Below are 26,975 nucleotides of genomic sequence, written 5' to 3'. Positions count from 1 at the left end.
AACCCATTGGTTCTCAAGTAAACTTAAACTTTTGAGCTTATTTCAAAAAGTTGAAATGTAAACAAGCAGATCTGAGCAATACATTCAATGTATTTCGATAACTTCAAATTTCGTGGTTCTTAGAACCAGCTGTCATATGCGAGCTTTGTCACGAGACATGCAAGAACCAATGAGATTTGAATGTGTTGCCATGTGTAAATGTATTGCTTAGATCTGTTCGTTTACTTTTCAGTTTTGCTGATAAAGCTCAAAATATTGATTTCTCTCACAAACGTATTGTTTCACTTCCGACAACAAATATTAACCCACTGGAGTCATTTGGATTACTTTAAAGATGGATGTTTGTGCTTTTTGGGGCTTTACCATGTTGACACCCCATATAAGAAGATAGCATGATAGCATTTTTAGTATAAAAATGATTGGTTTGTTTTTAACTGAAGAAATTAAGTCATACACATCTGTGATGGCATGAAGGTGACTAAAGGAAACATTCTTCCTCAAATGAAAAATGTCTCATACTTTAAAGAACATAAAAATTTGGTTTGTTAAGACTTTGAAGGACATGCTTTACTTTGAATGTGATCGTCATCAAAAGATGTTTGATGAAAAGAAGATTTGTTGACTTAAATGATACACCTCATTTAAAAAGCAAACACCTTTAAAAACAAATCCAAATATTTACAAAACAGACACAAAATTGTTGAGAATATTTAGAGATGTCGATTGATACAAATTTCACACAAGCATACTACTTTATGTTTACAGGTAAATTTTATGCATTTTATCCAAAGCGACTTACAATGGATTTCGGGATATATATATATATATATATATATTTATATATATTTTTTATCAGTATGTGTGTTCCCTAGGTTTGTACACATGGCATTCGGCGCTGCTAAAGCAATGCTATCACTGAGCTATATATATATACACATGGGCAAACAGTCAAATTTCCTGTTGAATTCTTTCACATACAGTATCATCTCAGTACCCTAACCTCTGAATTAACTGGTGTCAATGAGGTGTTAAAGGTGCCCTTGAGCGATTTGGAAAAACAGCCCTTTAACAGTGAGACTTCAATATACAAAAGGTTCAAAATACAAAAATCTCAGAAAGCTGCCCTTCAAACTCTTGCAAAACCAAAGCAACAATCGACACAAGCACCTCAGAGGCGTATGCAGGCAAACAGAACAAACCGACATAAAAACACTGACACGCACACAAAAACACTGACACGCACACAAAAACACTGACACGCACACAAAAACACTCGCGTTCCAGCCAACTGGCAGCAGCCATTTACTGTTGCAATTGTGCTCAATCTCAGCCTTTGGCATCCACATAACAATCATCAGCCCAGTAATGCTGATGTGCACATACAGACGCAGGCAGCGAGAGAGCTTTTGTACGAGTGAGGTGTTATTGGGGGGGTATAATGATTGCAAGAAACAAACAGAAATGGATAAAAGCAGACGCCCTTAGCCTCATTACTGTTGCGCTTCGGGTAATTCCTACGATTGCTTGACAGTGATCGTGCTGTCACTTACGAAACAGGACGTGCTAATGAACGGCAAAATCACCAGAGATTTTACAAGTATCGCCATGGCAGTCCAACAGAGTAATTTCATTTCACTCAAATTGAGTGAAAATTTGATTTGATGCCGTTAATGGCCTGAGCCACCCGGAGAGACGAGCGTCAGAGAGAAAAGACGCAATTTCTCCGTCATTTTACCCAAATGTTTGTGCGTGTGTGTTTAGAGAACGAATGCAAATCATGTCATTTATTATTGAGATTTGTCTTGAAGTATCATTAATTTTAATTACAGATTCAAAAAAGCAAAGACAAAGCAAACGTCATACATTGATCATCCAATGAAGCCAGTTATAATTACAGTTTTGACAGCTGACGGTGTTGACACGGAAACCATACTGTGCACATCACATGCAGTATGAAGCAACTTTCTTGCTGGTTTTCTAGCCTATAATAGCATCTTAATAAAAATTTTAACACCAAATAATTGGTGTGAGAAAATTTTAGTTGACACATATCAAAGATGTGACAGAAAATATTAAAAAATTAAAAAATAAAGAGCTTGTGAGAACCTTAAACTCATAAAAACTCAAGTAAAGTCATATTTATTTGTATAGCATGTTTTACAATGATATTATAGCGCAAAGACGAGCAGCCCATTTTAAAGATCTAAGTGCATTGTCTGAAGAGCATGGCGCAGGTGCACCTTGGGGTTTCCGAATGCACTTTTTCTATAGTTTAACCACAGATTAAAGGTTGGCACACCACGCGCGTTAGGGGTGCAACGGGTCACAAAACTCACGGTTCGGATCACATTACGGATTTTGAGGCACGGATCGGATCATTTTTCGGATCAGCAAAAAAAAAGTATGGGAAAATTCTAATAACAAATCAAGAAATTACAAACATTTATAAAAAGAACAAGGTTGCACATTAAGTAAGGTCTAAAATCATTAGTTACAGAAATCAAATGAATAATAACACTGCATTTATTGTATTAATTAAATGTAATTATTATTTTTTTAAAGCTTCAGAAGTGATTTTCTCTTTGTCTTGGGTTGTTTGATTAACATTAATGACACAGACTTAAGGAGGTCAATTGAGCTTACTGTCTCTTTAAGACCAAATGTGCACAGACTGCATCTCTCTGTTTGTGCACTACCGAGTCCCCTTAAACGAGCGCACAGACACAGACAAAGGGTGAATTACAGACGGCGCAGCATTACAGTCGTCCCACATAAAAACGTTACGTTGTTTTTCATTGCTCTATTAGCCAAATGTATTTTAATACACTACAGTATGAGAGAGAGTAGCGCAACTCTCTGAAATGTAAACATCAAGAGTTCTGATCTTTGAAGGATGATTACGTCTTACTCGAGCTGGACCGGACGCATTCAACCGCACGCGTGCGTTTGTGCGTAAAGTAAACTGATCACTTTAGCGCCGTTTTGCAGTTAAACTGTTTAAAATCACTTGAATGTTAACATTTGCAAACCTTTATAACACTTACATATTATAAACTTTCCCTATTTAAATTTGCGTATTAATCCGCGAATCACATGCGAGCCGAACCGTGGGTCGTGATCCGTACGGATCACGGATCAACTGCGATCCGTTGCACCACTAACGCGCGTGGTCCAAAAGGGTTGTACAGAAGAGCGCAAGTGCATTTGCCATTTAAACCACGTGGCGCTGGACATGGAAATGATAACTGTGCCAGCTGAAACTAGTATGAAACACGTGCGTCGGGCCTGGTGTCGCATTGTGCCGAGTGTGAAATATGGCCCAAAGTCTTAAAGCAACACTAAAGAGTTTTTGCTCTTTGCTTCCCCTACAGGTTGGAAGCGGAATTGTCCATTACCACTGTCGTAAATAATTTAGCCTACTGCAGCTGGCTCTGATTGGATTGTAGGTCTGCCATAAAGCAAGTTTTTGTAGTTTTCACTCAAACTACAGGACCGCGACCCGACGGTTGGGAACTTCTTTAGTGCAGTTTTGGCCAATAGAGGGCTGCAAAGCGAATGTGAAAGTGCCGTTCACCCTGTTTCGAGTGGATGAATGACTGAAACTTTTTTTGGAAACGTTATTTTAAAGGTAAAAAAACTGTTTGGTGTTGCTTTAAGTGCCGAACAGTTCTATGAACCTTGAACAATGGTTACAATTATATTTCCACTTGAGTCTAGTTTGGCACGATTACAAATGGTTCTCAGCCTGGAATTCTCAGCACGGAACGGGAGCTGCACGCCGTTTTGAGGCAAATCTGAAGTGGTTGAGGAATGTTTAAAACAAAAATAACAGATCGTTGCTATAACATCCCACTGCTGTTACAAAAAAGATGATGGTTGACTGTATTATCCAATAATTAAACGTTTAATTATATAATAATTAAAATGTTTTTTTAAACTGATCATGTTGCCCATCATAAAAAAGTGAAACATTTCTGAAAAGTTTTCAAATCAAACCTTTTTTGATAATCAATAATGTTTAATCTTTTATAACGCCTGATTATTTTCAAAGTGTTGCCATCTTAAAAATGAATGCCAGGAAAAAACTGCATGATGTCTCAGAAATCACTGCATCATCTTTATACGCTGAGCTCCATACTGATCCGTCCAGCAAGGCTTAGACACGCAAAAGCAAAATGAGACAGGACAGCCTTAACAGCAATCCAAAGCTTTTCATCATGGGATGGATGCTTCAGGACAGGATTTCTGAAGAAGCACTACTGATCTGAGTCACAGCAAGACCTCTGGAGGAAGTGAGTCTCACAAAGACATCAGAAGAGGAACCGGAGACGGCCAGCACTCTGCGTGGGTCAGTTTTATTCTCACTCTCTTTTCTCCTCATCTTTCTCAATTTTTGTGTGTGTCAGTTGTAATTAATGAACTGGGCTGAAATTGCCCGCTCACCCTCCTAATCCAAGGGCTTTGAGTCTGCAAATCAGAGCTTAAATACAATTACAGGCCCCTACCTGCTACTGTACAGTATGCTTAGTGCAGAGTGTTTCATTAGAGTGGTTTTGGGGAAACTGCAAGGCATAAAAAGGACAATAAAGATATTGAGAGATAGAGGGAGAGAGAGAGATTTAGGTAGAGGTAAAGGAGCATATTTTAGAGGTGGCAGGATCGAGGTGGTAATAGATGGGAAGATATCCCACAGTTTCTCAGCTCCTAGCAACTCTGCATGCTCTAACAGGCGGAAAACTATCACAGCAACCCAGGAGAGAAATGAGTGAGAAACGTTCACCGATTGTTTTATCTGGGTGGGAAATGTAACCTGTCAACCTAATCGCAGCCATTCCTCTTAAAAATTGGCCTGATTTTGTTCAAAAGATCTGTGATAAGTGGTTTGGCATGGCAAAATTTAAAGTCCTGGAGAATCATTCTGGCTGACAGAATGAAATGCCATTATAACACAGCATTTGACCTAGTACAGTGTGTGTCATATATATGCATGCATTTTTATATAAAACGCTTGAAAGTTTATTCTTACAGCATTTAAGAATTGTACGCAAGGTTCATATATTACTTTCAAAAAAGTTCCCAGACTCGCTATGGTCAGTTCATTATTGCCGGCTAGTATAAGAGCTGAAGTTAAAACTGACTTTGAATGGCAGATGTGACAAGCCTACAGGACGCAACCTGGAGAAAGGTCAAGGGTCGGCTGGTGAGACAGAAATCTATAGAGTAAACACAGAAAGTCCCAGACGTGCTTCGGTTTGCTGTGTGCAGTGACATTTTCTTTATTGAAGTAATGCTGTAGGCTCCCGCATATCATTGTACAGGTGTATGTGTGTATCTCGCCAACCTGAGATTAAACCAATCAGGAGGTGTGAGGCATCACACTCTGGAGCATCGCAGGACATGCGCCTACATGCATATAAATAAACACAGCAAAATTTGTGCAGTGAGCCGTGCGACTCTGCAACTCGAAATGGCCACCTGCCAATCTGGTCTTTTCCTGCCCACCTCTTCTTTCCCTCATGTTTGTACACATCTCACCATCCCTCCACTCTTAAGTAGGTCACCTCACCTCCCCGTTTCCCCAGCAGCTTCAGATCTGTTTACCCTGAATCTATGTAAGCATCTCCATTTCTGCTGTACTTAACCTGCCCATGCCTGCCCCAGGGTCTGCCAAGCATCCAAATGCAAGGAAAACACTGTGCATGGGCATGGTGAAAAAACGTGAATCGGAACTGACTCGCACAATGGCCGCTGCACCCCTGCACATCTTATCATTAAGTTGGCATTTGCTTTTTTTTAAATTCGACACCATTAATAAAATACAACTAAAATGATTGTTTTTGAACTGATTTATGAGTTTATATAAGAGTTTCACCCATTATGCACCTGCTGCCACTATCATGCAAAACACCTATGTGGCATCCTCACAGCGGTTTAAAGCAATTATATTCAGATTAAATATGCCTATTTTATACTGCATGGAAATAGTTAATTTGTAGTGTATGTGTCTTGTGTGTTGTCTTTTAAAAGGCAAACAGAGCCTGCATTCCTGTATTTACAGAGTGATGACACATCACAGAAAACAATGCATCCCACTATCTAATGTTTATTAATATTAGTAAATTGAACACACAAGGGATTAAACGGATTATGTGAGCTGACTGACATGCTGTAGGGGCATTTGCCCATCAAGCTGCTTTCCTGTGATGTGACAGAAAGTTAATAATTGCAGAATAGCCTCCCCTTATTTATGTCTTGGTAAAATATTTCCAGAGTGTTTATCATTTTTAATCTCTATCTCTAATAACCAGCTGTGGATGTTTACACATTGTAAATGACAAAAATTTTGAAAAATTATTTCTCTGGAGAAAAGAAAAAATGAACAAAAAGATACTTAAAGAAACAGTATGTAAGAAATGTATATCAATTAATCATAAAATGTACCTGATGTGTCACTAGACATTAAGAAATCATTTTCATTTCAAATACTTATATCGCTGACAACAGTGCCTACTGCACAGTGGTCCGGAGTTGCAGCCCTCAACTGATGTTTATGTTGTCATTTTGTGTATTGGCCACCAGCTGTGTGATTGCAGTACCAGTTTTAGCCACAAGTTTTGTGATTGCAATACAAGTTTTGGCCACAATCCTACATACTGTTCCTTTAAGAGATGTCTTAATAATCCAAAACAACATCATACTCTATGGATAATATTTTTAGGCATGGGTGACGTTTTTTTGTAGGCCCACCCGGAAGTTAGCGGGATACTGGTTTCCGCGCAAAAAAGCCCATTCATTTTTGCATAGACTTTTGGATTATGGCAAAAAAAATAAGATCTGTGATTAACAAATGTTAAAGACAAGTTAATCTTCACAGAAGAATACAAATGTTATGAATATTGAAATGTAAATTAAAACGTGTAAGTTTCAAAAGCTTTTTTGTTATAATCCAAGTCTATGGGAAAAATTAATGGGCTTTTTCGCGCAGAAACCAGTATCCTGCTAACTTCCGGTTTGATCTACAAAACTGTCATTCCTGCCACACTCTATAGACCGTTTCATCGGACGCATGTGCGGTGACACAATTACGCATCTAGTTAGGACTTCACTTCCAGTTTCTGTTTGTTTAATGGTCTGACTAGTTGTTAAACTGAACTCTTAAACAAATACCTTGTCGAAACTAACAAATGTTTTGGTGTCCTAGGTAATCTACGTGTTGTTTATTTTGCTTGTTATATAAATAAACTACTTTAAAAGAACTTTGCTGCTATTTGTTCTTAGTGGAGTTTACCGCCCGTTTATGTTGTTACTGCTGAAACCGTCTATATAAACATGCATGACTTCACCACTTGTGGGCAGGTCCTGGAGGTTGCGTTAGACTTTCCATTTTCTGTCATTTTGACGGTCATGGTTGTCATAATCAATTGCCATCATTTCATATTTGAATGATCATAATAAATAGCTTTTGTTTTGGTTCACATTTTCATTTTTAATCATCAACTTACAAGCAAATATGTGTTTTTATTTGTGAAGAGAACAGATGGGACCGTGCGTCACTTTACCTGTTCTACAAGCCCATGAATCGGATAAATAAATGTTTGGTGGTAAAAAAACATGCAAATAATAAATTACAAAACACTTCTGCAGTTAACCCTGGAGAACCCAAGAAAATTTTGTGTAGCAGCAATTAACATTGGCTAAATTTGCCCCTGTGGGTTCTCCAGGGTTAAAATCTGATTTTAACTAAACTCAAAATTACTTTCTTTATGGCACTGTATTGTATCTTAAACCATCCTGATCCATATTGTCTAAGTGCTCGACTTTTTGTAATAAACGCATCAAGGCAGATTTATGCAGCAGACTCATATTGTCATTAGATTTTGTGTCTATACCTCAGACAGAAGACGACTTCTTGCTGGAGTTTTAATTTTGTTTTGGAGATTGATCTTGCACTACTCCATCACATTGGAGTGTATTAAACTTTAGCAGCGCTGCACAGATCTATCAGCGTATGACATCAAAGTATCGCAAGAGAGCTGAGATCAGTGCTTACTAATCGCTCTCTCACAAAACTTCACGTAGATCAATCTGTGCAGCGCAGTGCTGCATTAAGTCAAATACGCAGTGGCCACCAGCTGCACAGAGCTGTGAACTACATTTACAAATTGTTGGTGTAATCGGTCAAAATGACAGATGGCTTTTTTATTTTTCAGTCATGCCCAAAAATAATCACTCAAAGACAGAAACATTTTCTGATAACGTGACCTCTAGCGGGGCCACACCTTAAATGTTTACTAAAAGAAAAATATGCAGTATTGTGTTCCTCCAGTCACTTTTACAACACTGTAAACTCATTTTGATGGTCTGTTGCAACCAGTGTTCTGTTCGATCACGCTAGCCGGTGTTCCTCAACTGGGGCAAAGCGCATCAGTACTTTGACAAGTCCAAAAGGAGCGTGTGCAAGCTTCATTGTGCTGAAAAATACATCACACAATCGTGTCAGCCTCATCTGTAAGCGCTCCCGGGCTCTCTGGTGAAAGGAAGCACAGAGCATTGAAAGGGTCTTGACCTCCAGGCCTCTGAGGTATGACTAAAGAGCGTTTGCTCACAGCAGTTTCACACAGTGCAGAAGTCTGCCCTGCTTCAATCACGAGGGCTCCATTTTCCTACTAAGCAAAAGGATTAGCCGGATTTGATGTCTTAAAGGACTGAGAAGTATTAAAATTTGACTGTGATTGCTCTTATTATGTGTCAGGTTCTGTCAGACAGAAAGAGCAGAGGAAAGAAAACATGCAGAAGGAAGCACGATAAGAGACTTATGAATATAAGGATATGCCACACAAAGTCTTGCACAAACACATTTCGAATGAAGCCAAATAAATTGTTTCATGATTGTTTATTGAAATTGAAAATGAATCATCTTTATTTGTGCAAACCGAGACCCCATCATCTTCACACATACTCATACTCAAGATATACTACTACTGTGGTGTTCAACAGTGAAATATAAATCTAAATTTACGAAAAATAATTTTGTTTTGATACTTTTAATGCACTGCAGTATATTGCATAATATTTAAGGTGGCACTGAATGAATTTTTTATGTTCATGCATCACTAAATCTTCACCTCACTATACTGACTGAATCTGCCTTAATAGAAATGTCTGTGGCAAATTTAAGACCTCATTGAACTACATTTAAGACTTTTTTATGCCACTTAAGATGTTTTAGACTTTAAAACGATTTTGAATAAAGTTTAGTTAAATCGAGCTCTATAAAACACTTAACAGTGGTTAATAAGGACAAGCTTTGTGCTATTTGTTTAGAGCTGTAAATAGGCTTTCCCATGTATTTACTTCAACTGTCATGCATAAACACACGCTCACACACACAAATGTCTGGCATCCCCATCCACAATAAAAAAAATGCCCCTGACTCTCCAAAGCTTACACAGACAGAACAAATCACAGTGACACAGCCACAACCCAAACCAGCTGTGACTGCCGGCGAGCAATTATGGCATCAAGGGAAGACACCGTCCCTTTCTCCTCCATTATCCCTCCGTCACATCGCAAAGCAGGGATCGACAGGAACGCTAGCAGCTTCTTTTTAGAGTCATCGTAAGTTACCCATGTTACTCTAAGAATAATGTATTAAAGGAACACGTCCAGATTTTAGGAATTTAGCTTATTCACCATATTCCCCAGAGTTAGATAAACCCATACATACCTTTCTCATCTCCATGCGTGCTGTAACTCTGCCTGACGCAGCCCTCGCCAGCTTAGCTTAGCACAAAGTCTGGAATTGAATGGCTCCAGCTAGCAAACTGCTCCCAATAAGTGACAAAATAACGCGAACATTTTACATGGTGTGACTATACAAATCACAACACATAAATAGGAAAATGTTCGCGTTATTTTGTCACTTATTGGGAGCCGTTTGCTAGCTGGAGCCATTCACTTTCAGACTTTGTGCTAAGCTAAGCTAGCGGGGCTGCCTCAGACTCGGACAAAAGTTAAGTTCCGCTCGGATGCATAATCGCATCACCGCACGTGCGTCCAATGAAACGTTTATATTTGTGCCACATTGTGCAGCATTTTCACATTAACAGCAGTCAGACAAGTAGTCATGACTAGCCATGACTTCCCTAAAATGACAAGAGTAATAGTGTTGCTTGCTTCACTTAATTAAGAACAAGGAAAATACAAACAAAACAAGGGCAGATAAGATAGGGAGGAGGGAGAGAAGAAAATGGAAATAGAGAAAAAATGGATGGGAGAGAGAGAGAAAGAGAGAGGGGTGTAAACAAAAATTGTAAACCAATAAATTAAGAGGATTGAATAAATTGAGGAATTGTGAATACTGAAAGATATGCAGACTTACAGAAAAACACAGATGTTACAATCAGCATGGGAGAAAAACAACAGAATGAATCCGAGTAAGGGGTAAAAAGAAAGGGCTCAGCCTTAATACAAAGAGAAAACCAGACAGAAAGAAAAAAAAGTGCAAAATCAAATTGAAAATTAGAAAAGCACAGACACCACAGACACAAGAAGAGGTGAGAAAAATGAGTAATAGAAAGAAAGGATAAAGACAAAAACAATGGTGGGGGGGATGGTGGGTATACGAAAAAATATGATGGAGGAGAAAGTAAAATCCGAGAAACCTAGGAATGTGGCAGAAAGATAGTTTTCATTACCTCCATAAATTGACTCTGATTTCATAACAAATTTTATCAGGAATAAAATGTCAATCACAGTTAAAGTCCAGCACTGTTTATCAGGCCTCATGCCAGAACAGGAGAAGAGATTTAGTGGAAGATTTCCAAACAATTCCCTAACTGGAAAATTTTCAATTTCATTTCACGGGCCAGACTGAAATATACTGTTTCACAGAGGTGATGGCACGCTGGAACCACCAAAATAGAGGTCTCCACAAAACGCATTACCCGAGGATACAAAATATCCGGTGTGTGACAGACTGCCTGGCCAAGGTAATCTACAGCGATGCTCTAGAATATACAGGATAAGAGATGAAGACATACACTGAATTTTAAAAGCTTTCGTAAATACGGCAGACCGGATTCGCTTATGCTTGGCTGTACGTAAATACTTTAACATTACTTACTGTAGAAGATGCTCAACAACAACCTAAACTAATAAGAGAGACTGAATTTAGGATCAATAGAGAGCGCAAGAGTCTAAAAGCAGGGAAGAACAAGGTTATTTATGGAGTAACAATTAGACATTTAATTTATTACGCTTTACAAGAGCAGCAGGCTTCAACTGGATCCATCCAATGAGATCATTTAAATTCACTCCTCATTAGGTTCTTGTGTGATCAAAGTCTTTCAAATTAGTCTCCCGAAATTACTGGAAAATAAGTGGAAAAGTATGCTCACCTTTGTGAGAAAAAACTCTCTCAAAAATACTGCTTTTACAGGAAAGCACACAAATCAGTTTTTGAAACAATATCCTCTGATATTGGAGATATTAAAGGGGCCATGTAACAAGACTGTTTTAAGATGTCAAATAAATCTTTGGTGTCCCCAGAGTACACATGTGAAGTCTTAGCTCAAAATACCATATAGATAATTTATTATAACATGTTAAAGTGTAACTAAACCCCTGGTCAGAGCCTGACTCCACCCACTGGCAATATTTGAAAAATGCAAGAAAAGTGGGCAGATCCCAAGGAGATAGAGGGGACGAACTAAGTGTGTGGTGAGATCGTAACAAGGGTGTGGTGATCTTGAACCTGCTTACGTCACAAGTCATTTTTTGGACCCAACATCCAATAGGAAAATTCAACTGCAGTAGCCACCGTTCAACCTGAAGAGGGCAGCACTCAGACATTTTTACACCATATATTGTAGTATTGAAACACTTTATATCCAAATGTCAAAAAACTTACTAAAATCAACAAACAGCACTAATAAAGCCCCATTCTTATAGATCATTAACTAAAAAAAAGTTGGTTTAGGGAGTAGTTACGCTTTAAAATTGGCACTTGTGCAAAAATGTTTTGGGTGTGTCCTTTAAAATGCAAATGAGCTGATGAAATTCAAACACTGATCGCAATGATGGTGGTTTGTTGCAATTGAAACTCAATTGTGTTGTGAATTATTTTCTCTCGCTCTCTTTCTTTCTGCACAAAATGGCTGTGCCGTGGTTGGATAGTGCAGATTAAGGAGGCGGTATTACTATAATAAGATCTCCTTATGACATCATAAGAAGAGCCAAATTTCAATAACCTATTTTTTCACATGTTTGCAGAGAATGGTTTACCAAAACTAAGTTATTGCGTTGAGCTCTGTCACATTTTCTAGGTTGATAGAAGCACTTGGGACCCAATTATAGCACTTTTTTAGATTTCAGATTTTCATGCCATTGCCCCTTTAATACAAAAAATTACATAAACACATGATGTAGGAACACATCACCACCAGCCAAGCTGGACAACCTCCATCGGCTGGCCCAAAAACTCTATCACACAGGTTACTGGCGAGTGAGTTACTGGTTACTGTTGAGTCCTGAGACATTTATACCTCATGATAAAGATTACTCAGCTGATCACAAATCTTTCCAGAAGAAGTAGTTTTCATCCAGCAGCCACGGGCAATATACGACAAAACCTACAGCTGCGGGAATAAATCTAAAAGCCATTTCACAAGCCATCGATAAGCCAATTTTTATTTTTATTCAGGAGAAGTCAGCAGTTTCTTATTGGTATGGGCTTCGCATAAAAGAGAGAAAGTACCGAGGGGCGACTGTTTGAGGAAACTCAAGGGTGCAGATGGTGTGTTAGAGGTCAAACTAGTATAATTAACAAGTCTCACAGGCAACCATACCCAAAGAACCGCTGCAGGCTAACCGGCACAGGAGTCTGCAATTGCTGTCCTTTCTATTAGACATATCTGTGTGTGTGTGTAGCATATGAGCACGTGGCAAAGTGCTGCGTATCTGCCTGGAGAGTTGTATTTCGTTTTGTGTGGGATTTAGTTGTGTTACACTGGGCCGCACAGACCTGCAGGGGTTTTGCTGCCCTATGAATCATTCACTTCTGACGAGAACAAAAGGGGATAAACTCTCAAAGACATAGCGGCGCTTTACTTACAGCAAATCACTCGCGGCTTTGGTCTCAGCGGACATGAGTTTACTTCTGAATGCGTGTCCCATGGTCACACAGGGTTGTCTAAAACCTGTTCAGGAACTCAGGTTGAGCTTAATTAGATGAATTAATAAATGCTTTTGGGAGGATTCTGCGAAACTACTTAAGAACAGTTCAGTTGAATCGATTTGTCTCATAGGGACTGGGTTGCATGGTTAACACTGGGCAGAAAGTCGTTCTTATCGAACACAGAGATCATTAGCTAGGGAAGAAATTTGCAAATCTTTCACCGCCTGGATAAATGACTACAACAACAGTTTTGGTTGTTATCAAAGCCTCAAATATTTCAGGGCCAAATCTTATGAATAGAAGATGGCCTAATTTAAAAAAATTACATTACAAAAATACATAAAAAATAGAGCTAAAAAAAATGAGTTATTTCAGCCCATGTTTGGGTACTGCATGCTGGATTGTTTCAAACTATGGTTGGAATAAATATGGACATTTTCTGGGTTATTTGATCCAATGCAGTGTCAACGATGACAAAATGATTTCGTTGACCCACCTATTTTTATGACTAGCTAAAAATGTCTCTCAGGTGACGAAAACATGACCAGACGCTTTCGAGTTTTCGTTGACGATACGAGACGGAACATAAATGATTATAAGTCTGACATTCACAATGCATGTCATTTCTGCCTATTTTGCGTAAAATCTGTCTGTTTTTAGCTTCCTATCCTTGTTTTGGGTCAACACGGTCTCACTCACGCCCACCACCCGCCTGCCGCCATGCCGCACACGTGCACCAGATTTCAAACAACAACACACCTGCGGCTGTGGCGAGTTCGAAGGACCGTGGCGGAAAAACGGAATGCATATTGGGAGACGACGGTAAATGTGGCCACAAACTAGGTGGGAAGAATACCACCAACCTCAAGCGGCACCTGAAGGCTCATCACGCTGGTAACTGACAAGTCACGCTGTTAACATATCATTAAATTTTACTCGACATTCGGCTTGTGAAACATTTCATGGTAAGCTTAAGGTTTTAAATGTATCTACTTGTCAAACCTAAGCCCATTTCCAATACGTTTTGTGGTGTATTTAAATAAAAAGGCAAGGCACACATTTCTCAACTTTATAAGCGGATCTCAGCGTAACACACAAACTTAACATTAGGGAATATCAGGCTCAACTTTTTTGTTATGACATGCGCAGAAAGCACACCGACTAAAACAATGGCAAGCCCTCAGGGACAACCTTAATGCACATTTTAATAGTATTAAATACACAACACTCTTTAACACAAATTAATTTCTTAAAGAACTTTTTTTTACTAAAATTGACTTAAACTTGACTAAAACCTTTTTGTAACTTGACTAAAACCTTTTTGTGTGTTTTCGTTGACTAATAAACTTGATAGTTTTAGTCAAGTTTTAGTGACTAAAATGTGACTAAAACTAAAAAGAATTTTCATCCAAAAGACTAAAGGCCGCGGTATAGCTTTCCAAGTATTTCACAGCGCGCATACGCGGACGTCCCTAGTATACTTTCGGCTTTAGACTAAAACTGAAAGGGCGGCCAAAAACAACACTGACCCAATGAATGCGTTGGTCTCTATTTAACCCACATTTTGTATAGTTTGTTATTGCCACAAGCAGTTCTCTTTAGCTACTGTTCATTCTTTTGTGCTTGTTAAGAGACTCATACCAGAAAATGTTTCACTGTATTTGCATCACTGAAATTAACTCTCTGTAACTCTTTGAACAAAAGGTCAGATTTTCTTTTTTCTATTAAAGCACACAAGATGATCCTTAGAGTATTTTCAGATCATGCTGGGATAATAAGGTTCATCAGGTTTTGTGCAAACTTGAAAAAATGTATTTATTTATACTTAATGCCATTCCAGCATTTATGGTTATATTCATGGTAATGAATAATCTATGTTAATGAATTAATCTATACACAAGTTAATCCACACAAGTTGATCTATAAACGCGTTCGGGGGAGGATAACTTGACATCTCCTATTAACCTAACTTGCATGTTTTTTGGACTGTGGGAGGAAACCAGAGTACACCGACACAGGGAAAACATGCAAACGCAGCACAGAAAGACTTCCTGAACCAGCCAAACTAATCATTGAGCATCATAATCACTGTAAAAATTTTCTGTAACTATGCAGCTGGTAACTTACTGTATCACTCTAAAAAAACAAACGGTGCTATATAGCACCAAAACTGTTGCTTTGGATCGTAACCATAGAAGAACCATTTTTAGTGCTATATAGCACCGGTGAAGCACCAGTGTAGCACCTGTGTAGAACCATATAGGGGCCATATAGCACCACTATAGCACCAAATATGTTTCTAAACAGCACTATATGGTTCTACACAGGTGCTTCACTGGTGCTTCACCGGTGCTTCACTGGTGCTTCACCGGTGCTATATGGCACTTAAAACGGTTCTTCTATGGTTACGATCCAAAGCAACAGTTTTGGTGCTATATAGCACTGTTTGTTTTTTTAGAGTGTAGAAGATAAAGACTGAAAATGTTTCATGTTAATTTAACCTTGAACAAACTGTAGCCAGTAAATGACATAAATGTAAAATCTACAGTAAAACAGCTTGAATGTAACTCTACACTGATCTATGTATAGACTGCCAAGAAACACCGAAAGTAAATGCAGGGTTTCCCGCAGCACATTTCAGTTAAGGCGGCCCACCTAAGCTTGGAAACCCTACCACCTTAATTAAGTCGTCAAAAAAAAAAAAAAAAAATAAATAAATAAATAAATAAATAAATAAATAAATAAATATCGCTGCACAAAAGGCCGTAAAGTGCATCTCGGAGAATACTGCCCCTTTGATTGCCACCCCCCGGCACCAACCACCCGCCCAACCCTACCACCTTAACTAACAAATTTTCTGCGGGAAACCCAGAAATAGATCGTCCATGCCAACATCCACTGACCACAGGTGGGTTGCTCCGGGAGAGCTCCGGCGTGGTCACATGGAAAAGTGACGTCAATGCATACCCTCTATATTTACAAAAGATGTCTTATCTTAAAATGGAAAGTAAACTGGTTTTCCTTTGCGGAAGGTCTGCATATATGTTAAAAATAGGCAAATAAAATCAACTTTAGAAAAAGTAGAAAAAATGCAACAACAAAAAAGGTAATTTTACAGTGATGTCAGTTTTCTATACTTTAAATACAAGGTATCCTTCAATCATTGGGAGACCCCCTGAGGCAGCAAAAGCAGCTCCACATCATTACACCTCCTCAGATCTTCAGTTCAGATGAGAATCGGGTGTTGGTATTGAGTGTTGTAGAACATTAAACACTGTGCCAGCAGTCGCTCTGAACATTCAAGCGGTCTTTTGCAGGATGCCTGTGGTCTTCAGAAATCCCTTTGAAATCATTTCCTGAGCTTTAAACATTCCTCTAGGGTCCTCTATAATCACTGATGATCAGCCTTTCACATAAGAAAAATGAAAGGTCTGATAGGAAAAATATCAGACATCCACGATGCTCTTCCAGAAACATGGAAACCAACTAGAACAGAAATTAAAACACACACTAAAAAAAAACACTAATCGACTTTTCAGTTTTTAAACACCAAGTTCAAACCTAGACCAGACCAAACAGATGCAGAATGCGGCAGACTGCATATTTTCTGAACATTAGATATTGAACAAGGAGCATGTCTTCAAACGTGCCTTCACTCCACTCCACAAACTGTTGTTCCTGGGGGAATTCTGCCACCTCTTCAATAATGTTTGTAAATGGCCTGCGACACTGCAGTTGTTTCCAGAATACCGATGCAGCTGCAACACTAACACCTAGTCCCCAGGCGTCCATGTTCACGTGTCTGAAAAATGACAGCCTGCCGATGTGACTCGTGATGAAGCGCCATCGATTCGAATCATGCGGCAGTGCAGGAGATCTTGCATTTCTGAAAAAAGCAGCACGTAATGGACTCCTATTCAGCTGTGGTAAGTGAACACAAATGTTTGGTATCTTCTCGCATTCGTACTTTGGCTCGAGGACAGCGAGAAAATGCATTGTCATCAGTTATAATCTACAAAAGAAGCATGTCACAATAGGAGACAAGTCGCCATCTGGAGGGATAAACAATATTTTCCAACCCCCCACTTTAATAAAGGCACGAGATAGCTCTTTTACAGGTTGGTGTATGTGTGCGTGTTATCTGCAGGCAGAACGAAAGATGAAAGGCTTGTGGTCATGATGATCTGCTCCAGAGATGCCCGTGGAGCCACAGATGGACATACTGTATGCTTTGCACCGATCTAAACTGGCATCAACGATTCCCAGATTTTTCAACGTTTTCTTTAATTGGAACCCTCTCAACGGTGTCCAGATGACTCTCGCTGACCTTTCACAAGTCGTGTTTTACTCCTGGCAAGCGGCCTCTCTCAACATGAGCAAAACAATATACTGTAATATTAACCTGAGGTCATTTTAAGGCCATTAAGAGAGGGAATAAAAAGCCAAGTTTTGGTTTACATAAACAGAGAGCATATGTAATCTGCACTTTCCACAAATACTGTAGGTACAGTCTGGTGTACCATTACGTTTATTTAAAGCAACAGAAGGAAAATGTTTCCATTATAAAAGCTAGGACACACAGATACAGAACATTTCTGTGTCAATACCGATATTTGATTACTTGGAATGACATCTGCATATACCGATAGATAAAGATAGTTTGCTTTTGACTTCTTGTTTCAAATTATTATGTGTGAATCTGTAAAACTTTTCATTGTTATGACTGTATAAACTGCAGTTCTGTTGTCATTGTCACTCAATTCAAAATAATCACACAACATAAGTTTTTTTTCTGTCGAACCCGATTATAGACCGATATACCGATGCATTAATTATGCAGGGTTCACACCAGACGCGGTAGTCGCAGCAAGCGCGAAGTGATTTACATGTTAAAGGATAATTCCGGTATTGACTTCTCTTGGAAGACTCATTGCTCGCTGATACAACACTCCGCCGCCGGGAAACAGAAAAGGGTCTGTTTACATGTGGTTGTAGTTTTTTCGCTCAATTTTTCCCATATTTGATGGCTCCGTGACCAGCTTTAGGTTTGAATTTGAGCTCGATTGTGACTGTCTATACGCCAGACACCGAGCGTACTTGTATGGCAAAGTGGTTGTCGCCATCAAGTGGTCGGGAGTGTACTAACGCTTCAGACTCAAATATAGAGCAGAAGTATATACGCGGTTGTGAGGTATCTGAAAAAATAGTTCCACTATAGCAAATAACAAGGATTGAAATCATACATTGCGCCAATATATTTGTTTTTAATCATCAACGAACACCACGAACCACTCGGTGAGTAGTACAGTTTTGAAAATGAATGTTAAGTGTTGTTTTAATGACATGTTTGTCCATGGTCATTGACTTCCATTCTGAAGCAGTCAAGAGATGCTTCTAAACAAGTCAAAAAGTCAAGACAGGACCCATTGTCAAAATTTCAGTGTCCATCACTGTAGTTCATCCAAAACAAACCAGAAATGAGACTCAAAGTGTTAAATACCGGAATTATCCTTTAAGTCAATACAAAGACGTGATTAGGCATCCTGCGGTACGGTACACGAGGTAAGCATTCCGCGCAAATTGAGCGTTGCCGCAGGAAACATGAGAGTTGAAAAATCAGAATTTTGGCAGATTTTCGCGCCGCGTTAACCAATCAGGACCTTGCTGTAGTAGTGATGTGATAACAGGAAACAAGCAGAGTGGCGGAGTCTCAGCGGAGTCGCAGAAGCCCCTCCCATGATGCGAATTAAATTAATATTAATATTCTGCGTGAATATTTTGAATGACTAGAATTTCACGCGCGGCTTTCACGCGCAAATGAAGCAAGTGAACTCAAATGTTCAAGCGTTCAACTACACGCGAATAGTGCGTTTTTGCCACCTCTACCGCGGCTGGTGGGAATGCACAATTATAAAAGGCAAGTTAAAGGGATAGTTGACCCAAAAATGAAAATTCAATCATCGTTTACGTACCCTCATGTTGTTACAAATCTGCAAGATAGTTTATAAAGTTTAAAATATCAATATTTTTCTTACAAAATCACATAAATTACCTGTAGAAAAGCCTTTCTTAACTAACTGGAGCCATGTGGATTACTTCTGTGAAGGATGAATGCACCTTTTTGGGCTTCACAGTCAGAATTTGTTCCCTGATCCCTGTTATCGACCATTATAAACTTAAAAAAGCAAGGACATTTACTAAAATAATGCCAAATGTGTTTGTCTGAAAGATGATGGACACATGTATCTCGGATTTCTTGAGGGTGCAAAACCTGGTGTAATTTTGATATTTGGCTTTTTATTATTTAGTTATTAGACAATAAACCGCCAGCCAAATTTAATAATAGTGACAGCCCTAATTTTGCCTTGTATAACAAAACTAATCTAAATCATATAATACAATCCGCAAAAATCCGAAATAACATCAACAACAACAAGCCATCATGTATCATTCAACCCTGCCACCCACGTTAAAATCAACTGTATTTCTTTACATTTATGGACAGTACCTCTATCATTAACGACATTTACCTTTTTAAACCGTAATAAGGTTGCATAAATAGTCAAACGATTAAATTAAGCACCTCCTTTTCCTAACCATTTGTTACTATTGAAAACAAGAAAACCAAGTCTATGCTGGAAAATTGAGACTTAAATAAATAACCAGCCAGCATTTAAAGTCCAGCTAAAAGACATGTAGGAGCAAAGAGCCGAAAGGGACGCGTATCGACAATGTCCTCCGCCCATCTAAATTCTATTAATCAGACGAGAAAGCAAACGGCAAAGCGCTGCTGTTCTTCATCTCCTGAATTATGGACTCCCATTTCCACCACAGCACTATTTACCATCAGCACATTCAACAGCATAATTATGTTTATTATGATGATGATGCAAATCACTCGATCCTCCTCATCAGCATTATGTTCTCTCAGCGCCCCAACAAGAGCGACGTGATAATAATGAACCAACACTTGCTTACACACACCCGCAACATGAGGGCCGATCAAGTATCGGTACCTTCCAAAGCGGCTTGTAATTCTTTCAAAGCCACGTTTCAATGGAGTCCACAACCCTTACGGTTTACATCTTAAACTATGTATACATCACATCTGAGGTATTAAAAGGAAGATAAGACAATAATCGACCGCATGTAGAGCCGCATGCATTATGTTAAATTCTTCTGTTCTCGCTATCATTTGATTACGGCGCCCTTCAAACAACAGTCATATTTTTTCTATCCCATAGAAACGAAAGCACAGAAGAGCTCTCAGTGCCTTTTCCCTGCACGCTCTTATCCCAGCACTTCACTTCACCCATTAAGCACTCATTTTCCTCGCAAAACAAGAGCTCGGCCGACCGTGCGTCACCCGCCCTCCTCTGCCTCTGAAGCCTGACATCAGACGTGTCAAAGACGGAGAAGAAACTTCCAAGCAGGTGAAAGAACCGAGAGAATAGTCTTCTCTTCACCTGCGGCTTTATTTTCACATCAGTCGCGACTGAACACAAACATAGGAGAGCAAGTGTTGACATACTGAAACAGGAGACGCAAAATCTAACATTTAGATTACAGCAATTACACTTGACAACACGTGACCTTCAACTCGAAGCGGTTCACGTCCTCGGACTGGGTATTATGCGTTTCTGTAGCAACAGTAATGACATAAAATGAATCCATGTGAAAGAATTTTGTTGGCAGCTATAAAATATATAATTACAACATTAAATTGCATTTTAATGCTTCGGTTAAATATTTCAGAACACAGAAAGTGCGTCAAGTAACTATAGCAAAAGGTGCGTGCACGCCATATCATTGCTGTAATTGCTATTCAGGATACAGAATTAACTTTTTGAATTCAGAAAAATTACCAGTTTCTCTATTTCCTCCAAGTTTAATATTACATAGTAACTGTTGAAAGAGGAAAAATTATTTAAACTAGATTATGTTTGAAATCAGGATTGATTTTTATTTATTTCACACCAGGAGTTTGGTAACAATGTTATCCTGTGTTTAACTACAGGCCTAATATCTGTCTTAGTCAATCGTAATTTCATTTCATCACTTCATGTCTTTCCTGAGAATCAAACCCATGAAATTGGCATGGCTAGCTCGGTGTTCATGTAGTTAAGCTGGATAGTTGAGAAATTTTCCTGCCAAAACCAGTTTGATATTGCATTTGGCAAGTGTCATTTTGGACCATGGTTCAGCCACTTTCACAACCATCTGTCTACACTCAGGGCTTATTTAATGGTCAACAGTATATCCATCTTGATGTTGTAGCTCTTTTCTTCTGGATCAAGATCTCAACCTGCTCTTTTACTACCTTTATCTATATTTCCTCAGTTACAGGACTTCAAATCACTTGTTTCTGCTCTTGTAGGCTTTGGCACATAGAAATACCCAACCGAGCAGACAGAGAAATCTATCGGCAATAACAAAGTTTTCCCAAGTTCTTTCCCTCTTCCTCCACAACACACACTCTCATGCATTTATCTCACCATCTGCGTGTCTCCCCATCACTCTTAAAGCGATACTCCAGTCAAAAATCAAAATGACCCCATGATTTACTCACCCTCAAGCAATCCGAGATACACAAGTCCTTCAGCTTTCAGATGAAAATATTTTAAGTTATTTTAGTAAATGATAAAAAACAGGGATCAGGGAGCAACTTTTGACTTTGAAGCCCATAAAGTGCATCCATCCTTCACAGAAGTAATCCAAGCAGCTCCAAAGAGATAATTAAAAGGTCTTTTGCGGGCAATCAATGTAATTTTGTAATAAAAATATCCATATTTTACACTTAATAAGCTATAATAACTAACTTTCAATAACAACGCAATCCTGGACTCACGCAATTCCCAAGAGTCACTGCACAACTTACCCATGGCAACGAGCGCACACTACGCTAAAACTCTTTCGTGAATTGCGTGAGTTCAAGATGGCGTCATTACCGGAAACGAGTTATTACAGTTTATAAAGTTTGAAATATGGATATTTTACTTACAAAATTGCATCAATTACACTTAGAAGACCTTTATTAACCCCTTGGAGCCAAAGATGGATACACTTTTTTGGGCTTCAAAGTCACAACTTGTTCCCTGATCCCTGTTTTCTACCGTTAAAAGCTTGAAAGAGCAAGGACATTTACTAAAAAATATCAAAATGTGCTCTTCTGAATGATGATGGACATATGTACCTCCATTGCTTGAGGGCGAGAAAATCATAGGGTAATTTTGATATTTGGCTGAAGTATCGCTTTAAGTGAAAACATTATTGCCAGATCACAGGATGTCCGCATTAATCTTTGAAGCTGGGCGCAAAACGGTTGTGTAAAGGTAATGGAATAATATCCTTATCAGAGAGATCCAGCTGTCTCTTTTGATACAGCCAAGACCCTGTGGCTAGATGTAAGAACAAAGATTTGGCCCAGGCAGTGCGCTAGGATGGATCTGGACGATAATGCTCCAGTATCAGTGTGTCTAGCCAATGATTTGGCAGAGTGAGGGTATAAGTTGATGATTATATCATGTAGTTTTGTCTGCCCCAAAGGGGTCCACTCATCTCCCTATACACACACACACATACATAACACATCTGTAGGCTCACCTACCGAGACCCTTAGAGACCCCAGTTAACCTTCTGCCTCAAAACAAGACAACCACACACAAACACAATGCGACTACAGCCTGTGAGGTGTTTGGACAGATGCAAGGCTTGAAAAATCACTGGGCGCTGAGAGCTGATATCAATATTTGTTCAATTATTCATACACAAACAAATCATATTTTTCCAGCCTCAGAGGAACGGATTCCTTGCTTCAACAGAATCTCAGACAAATTCACACTTTCTTGATATTAACACAGATAGATATACAATAAAAAACAAAGGCAAATGTTTCTGATGTGCATTTGAAGCTTATCATCACAGCAGTAAGGGTGATATGATGAAACCAGAGAATTTGGGGACAGATAACAGATATGACTATTTCTCTCTTTAGGGCATGTCTGGCCATGCTTTAGTCTTGTATGTGTTTCTGTGCTTTGCAAACTTAAACATTTGGTTATGTGTGACGTACAGCAATGGACAAACGTTATGTCCGATTTAAACAATTGACATCTTCAGTCTGTATTCAAATATTTTATTAAAGATGCATTGAAAATTCTGTATGCATGTTGCATTGATGTGTATAGAGCATAAACTGAAGTTCAGCTATGAGAAGAATTTAAAGAAGCTTGGCAAAAATTATACACGTGCAAAGTTTATAATGACAGCCCTGGGGTCTCATTTATAAAGCGTTCGTATGCACAAAACGGGGCTGGAAACATGCGTAAGCCAGTTCCCACGCATAGGTTGTGATCTATAAAAAAACAAAAATTTAATGGGAGAATGAGCTTGCAAGGTGGGCTCTGAGGATGATTCATGTACGCACACTTGCAGGTGATTCCATCTGTAATTTATAAAGGGAACATTGCTTTGTTTTATAAGTATTAATAACATTTTTGGCTTTTGTACATACATAGACATTTAGTAAGGATCCTATGCACAGTTTTATAAATGAGGCCCCAGGACATGTCCAGAACAGATATCTAATATTTATATTTAAATATTCTTATAAAATAAAATATATAAATATATAAACATAAACAAACATAAACATAAACGTACATTTATATTTATATATTTATTATTATTTTATAAGATAAAAATTTAGTCAATGTATGGTTTATTAACTTTGAGCTTTTTGCCTTTATGCTTTTTTGTATATTCAAATAAAACCCCAATTCCATTTGCCTTTTTGCCTAATTATTTTGTTCATTACATGCCTTAAAAGTTTAATGTTTTGTACATTTTGTACCACGCACCTCATATTTTGATGGTTTAATTCAAACTGAGAGGGAATTAAAAGCAAATAATGTATACATTTCCCCCACTACTATATGTGACTGTATGGCTAACATAAAAAAAGGTTTTGCATCAGATGCACCACTAAGAATGTCTTGACCAATAATGTTTGACAGTAATCACTTACAGTATGACCAATAAATACCAGTATATTTTTTTGTGAAAAAAGCTTAAAATGTAATGAAAAGCATCCATATTTATCTGCCGCATATAAATAGGTAGTTAGAAATAAAATATCTAATTTGTGCAGTGGGCCCAGTGAAAATGTTGGCAGGACAAATCTAAATAAAACGAAATGCATAAAAATCCATATTATCGAGTCGGCACTGAAAAGCTTCCTGAATGGAGGATGGGAGGGGCCAAGCGGGAGTTTGTACATTGGATGTTAATCTACCTCCAGTCTCCCCGTGTCAGGCTGGAAGCCACGTGCTGGGTCCTCAGTGGTCACACGGCACTGGATTGCATATCCATTGATCCGTATCTTGTCCTGTTTCAGGCCCAGCTCTGGCAGACTGCGACCTTCACATACTCGCAGCTGAGCGTGTACCAGATCCACACTGGACGAGAGGGAGAGAAAGAGATAGACATCAGTTACATACCATTTGCTAAACATCAAAAACACACCCTGTCACAGCCCACACATCTGAAGATCATAACCAAAACTGGCAAAGGAACACTGACACCTGTCGCTGTGGACAAGTACATGTTATCAGCCAATCTGTTATGATTTCATATCACTGAAGGGGGTCTGGCCCTTTACTCACAAACAGATTCGCACACAAACACGCACACGAATGACATTCAGGCAGGTGCGGCAACATTCACACCAATTTTGTGAGAGCCAAACGCACAAGATGTCTGCCTGGTCCAATAACTTCTATTAGAAAGGCTTGACAACCAACAATCCGCTCCACCGTCCTGTAATCACTTGACAAGATGGGAGATGGGACGGCGGGGGATAGTGAATCATTCGGCGGCTAGCAAGCGTAAATGGCTATGCTATAGAAGAGCTTCCAGAATGCAAGATTCACGGCCAAAAGCAATTGGCCGATCCACTCTGGCCTCAATAGCTTCACAATTAAATCACTCAGCTCAATTGAATGAACCTTCTTTTTCCAGGGGTGATTGGCTACATTTGGCTGAATCTGCCATTCTTATTGGATAAGTGTTTCCCACAGCGTAAAACAGGATTTATTAGGAACCATATAAATCACACTGATATATTTACTCTCCCTGGATTCATTGAACCCATTCTCGTGTCTTCCAAGCCGTCTCATCCTCATATATCAGTACATCTGGTCAATTTTCTTAGGAGGTGAACCAGTTATAATGGGAAAGAGAGGACGTATTGGTGCATGGAATCCCATTATCGTTATGAACCCGCTGCCTTTGTTTGGAATCAATGATGGCAAGGAAGGGAAGTGCTGCGAGGTATTTATTTTGTATTACTAATGGTTGTTTCATCAGAGATGGTGAGAATTTGACAGAATAAAGGCTTTCAACAGCTTCAAGGCTAAAACTTTCCAACTTCAAGATTCATCCTGTTTCTGATGAATGAATAGGCAAATTACAAGCGTTAGGGTGTAAGAAGGATATTGAGACTAAATTTGTGAATGCACCCCTGTGGGTCCGGAAACCGATTTTTATCCAATAAGAGAAGAGGAAGCGGTACAGTATTTGCTTTCATGCTGCGCATCAATAATTTAAACTACAAAAGTGTCTGTCTTTTTATCTTGGGCAAGGAGGCATCGCAAAATTTAGGTTATCTCACAGGCAGACATATAAAAATGTGCAACCACACATGCACTTCATACGTCTGATTTTATTATGGCAATATATTTATATGCACATACACTAACATCGCCTTCAATGGCAATAGCAATATGTTTGCACAAACCAAAACATTATCTGGCCAGGCCTCATTAATTTTGTAACACTGGTACAAACAGGCTCTGAATATTGCACAAATATGTCTTCATGACATCGCTGTATAATGATAAAATCTCATACAAGCAGTGGCCATAAAACTGCAAGCAGAAATAATTACATCCCAATGAAACATAAACATCAGTTTAATGGATTATCCCTATTATTTGTCTAGCGTGACAACAGAGATCCCTGTGCTGTTGTTAAAACGCCATTTATCCCCTGCCCTTATCAATTTGGTGTTCTAACAGACTAATGGTTTAGGGTCAAGGTCTGTTAAAAGATAATGTAGGTTACAGAGTTGAAACCAAATGTATTTGTCCCTCAATTCTGCTATTTTACAGAGAAAACAAGGCAGATCATTAATATTTAATACCATTAAAAAGATTAATATAAATTCATTCATTTTCTAAAACTACAATAATAGATTAAGTAATATAATTTATATAAAAAAGTAATATTATTTGATGTGAAGTAATAATACAGTAAGTAATTTAATTTTGATAAAATAATATAAAACTTTCACAGCTTTTTTAATAGATTTTCTTTTTACAAAATGGTTTAAGAACATTTAGATCATGCTGCGGGCAGACCACCAGCGACTTGAACGGCAACGCAATCTTAACGACTTCTGATGACATGAGCGACAGTGAACGTTGACAACAGTGAACGTTGACAACAGTGGGCATGTCCAGCGACTTTCAGGAGCAAATAACAATGGGAGTGAGGCTGTGGAGTTCACGTCACCCATCACCTGTCAATTACTAACAGGACAGTTAAGGAACGGTCATGTTAGACTTTTAGTAAAGGTATGCCTGGGGGCGCTTAAATAAAAAAAAGGGCAGTAAGCGATTCATCGATCTTTGCTGTTCACTATAGAAAGGTCATGCCGTGATGTACCGTTTTGATACTTGATACTTCGCAGGTCAAAGTTCACCAGACTCAGACCGGAAACACAAGCTCGTGCGAAGAT

At 38.8% G+C, this 26,975-nt stretch overlaps 1 protein-coding gene across 1 annotated transcript in view; it reads right to left on the bottom strand.

Moving 5' to 3' along the window:
• pcxa (pyruvate carboxylase a) overlaps nucleotides 1-26,975 on the bottom strand; it is a 134,209-nt gene that overhangs the window by 62,524 nt on the left and 44,710 nt on the right. Inside the window, exon 9 of the mRNA XM_065287068.2 lies at nucleotides 24,471-24,633. Within this exon, the coding sequence (XP_065143140.1) occupies nucleotides 24,471-24,633 (163 nt within the window). The remainder of the gene's footprint in view (nucleotides 1-24,470; nucleotides 24,634-26,975) is intronic.

This window comes from Paramisgurnus dabryanus, chromosome 18 (genome assembly GCF_030506205.2).
Source record: "Paramisgurnus dabryanus chromosome 18, PD_genome_1.1, whole genome shotgun sequence".
Taxonomy (NCBI): domain Eukaryota; kingdom Metazoa; phylum Chordata; class Actinopteri; order Cypriniformes; family Cobitidae; genus Paramisgurnus; species Paramisgurnus dabryanus.
The sequence above is the reverse complement of the archived record's forward strand: the minus strand, read 5'-3'. Positions and strand labels throughout refer to the sequence as shown.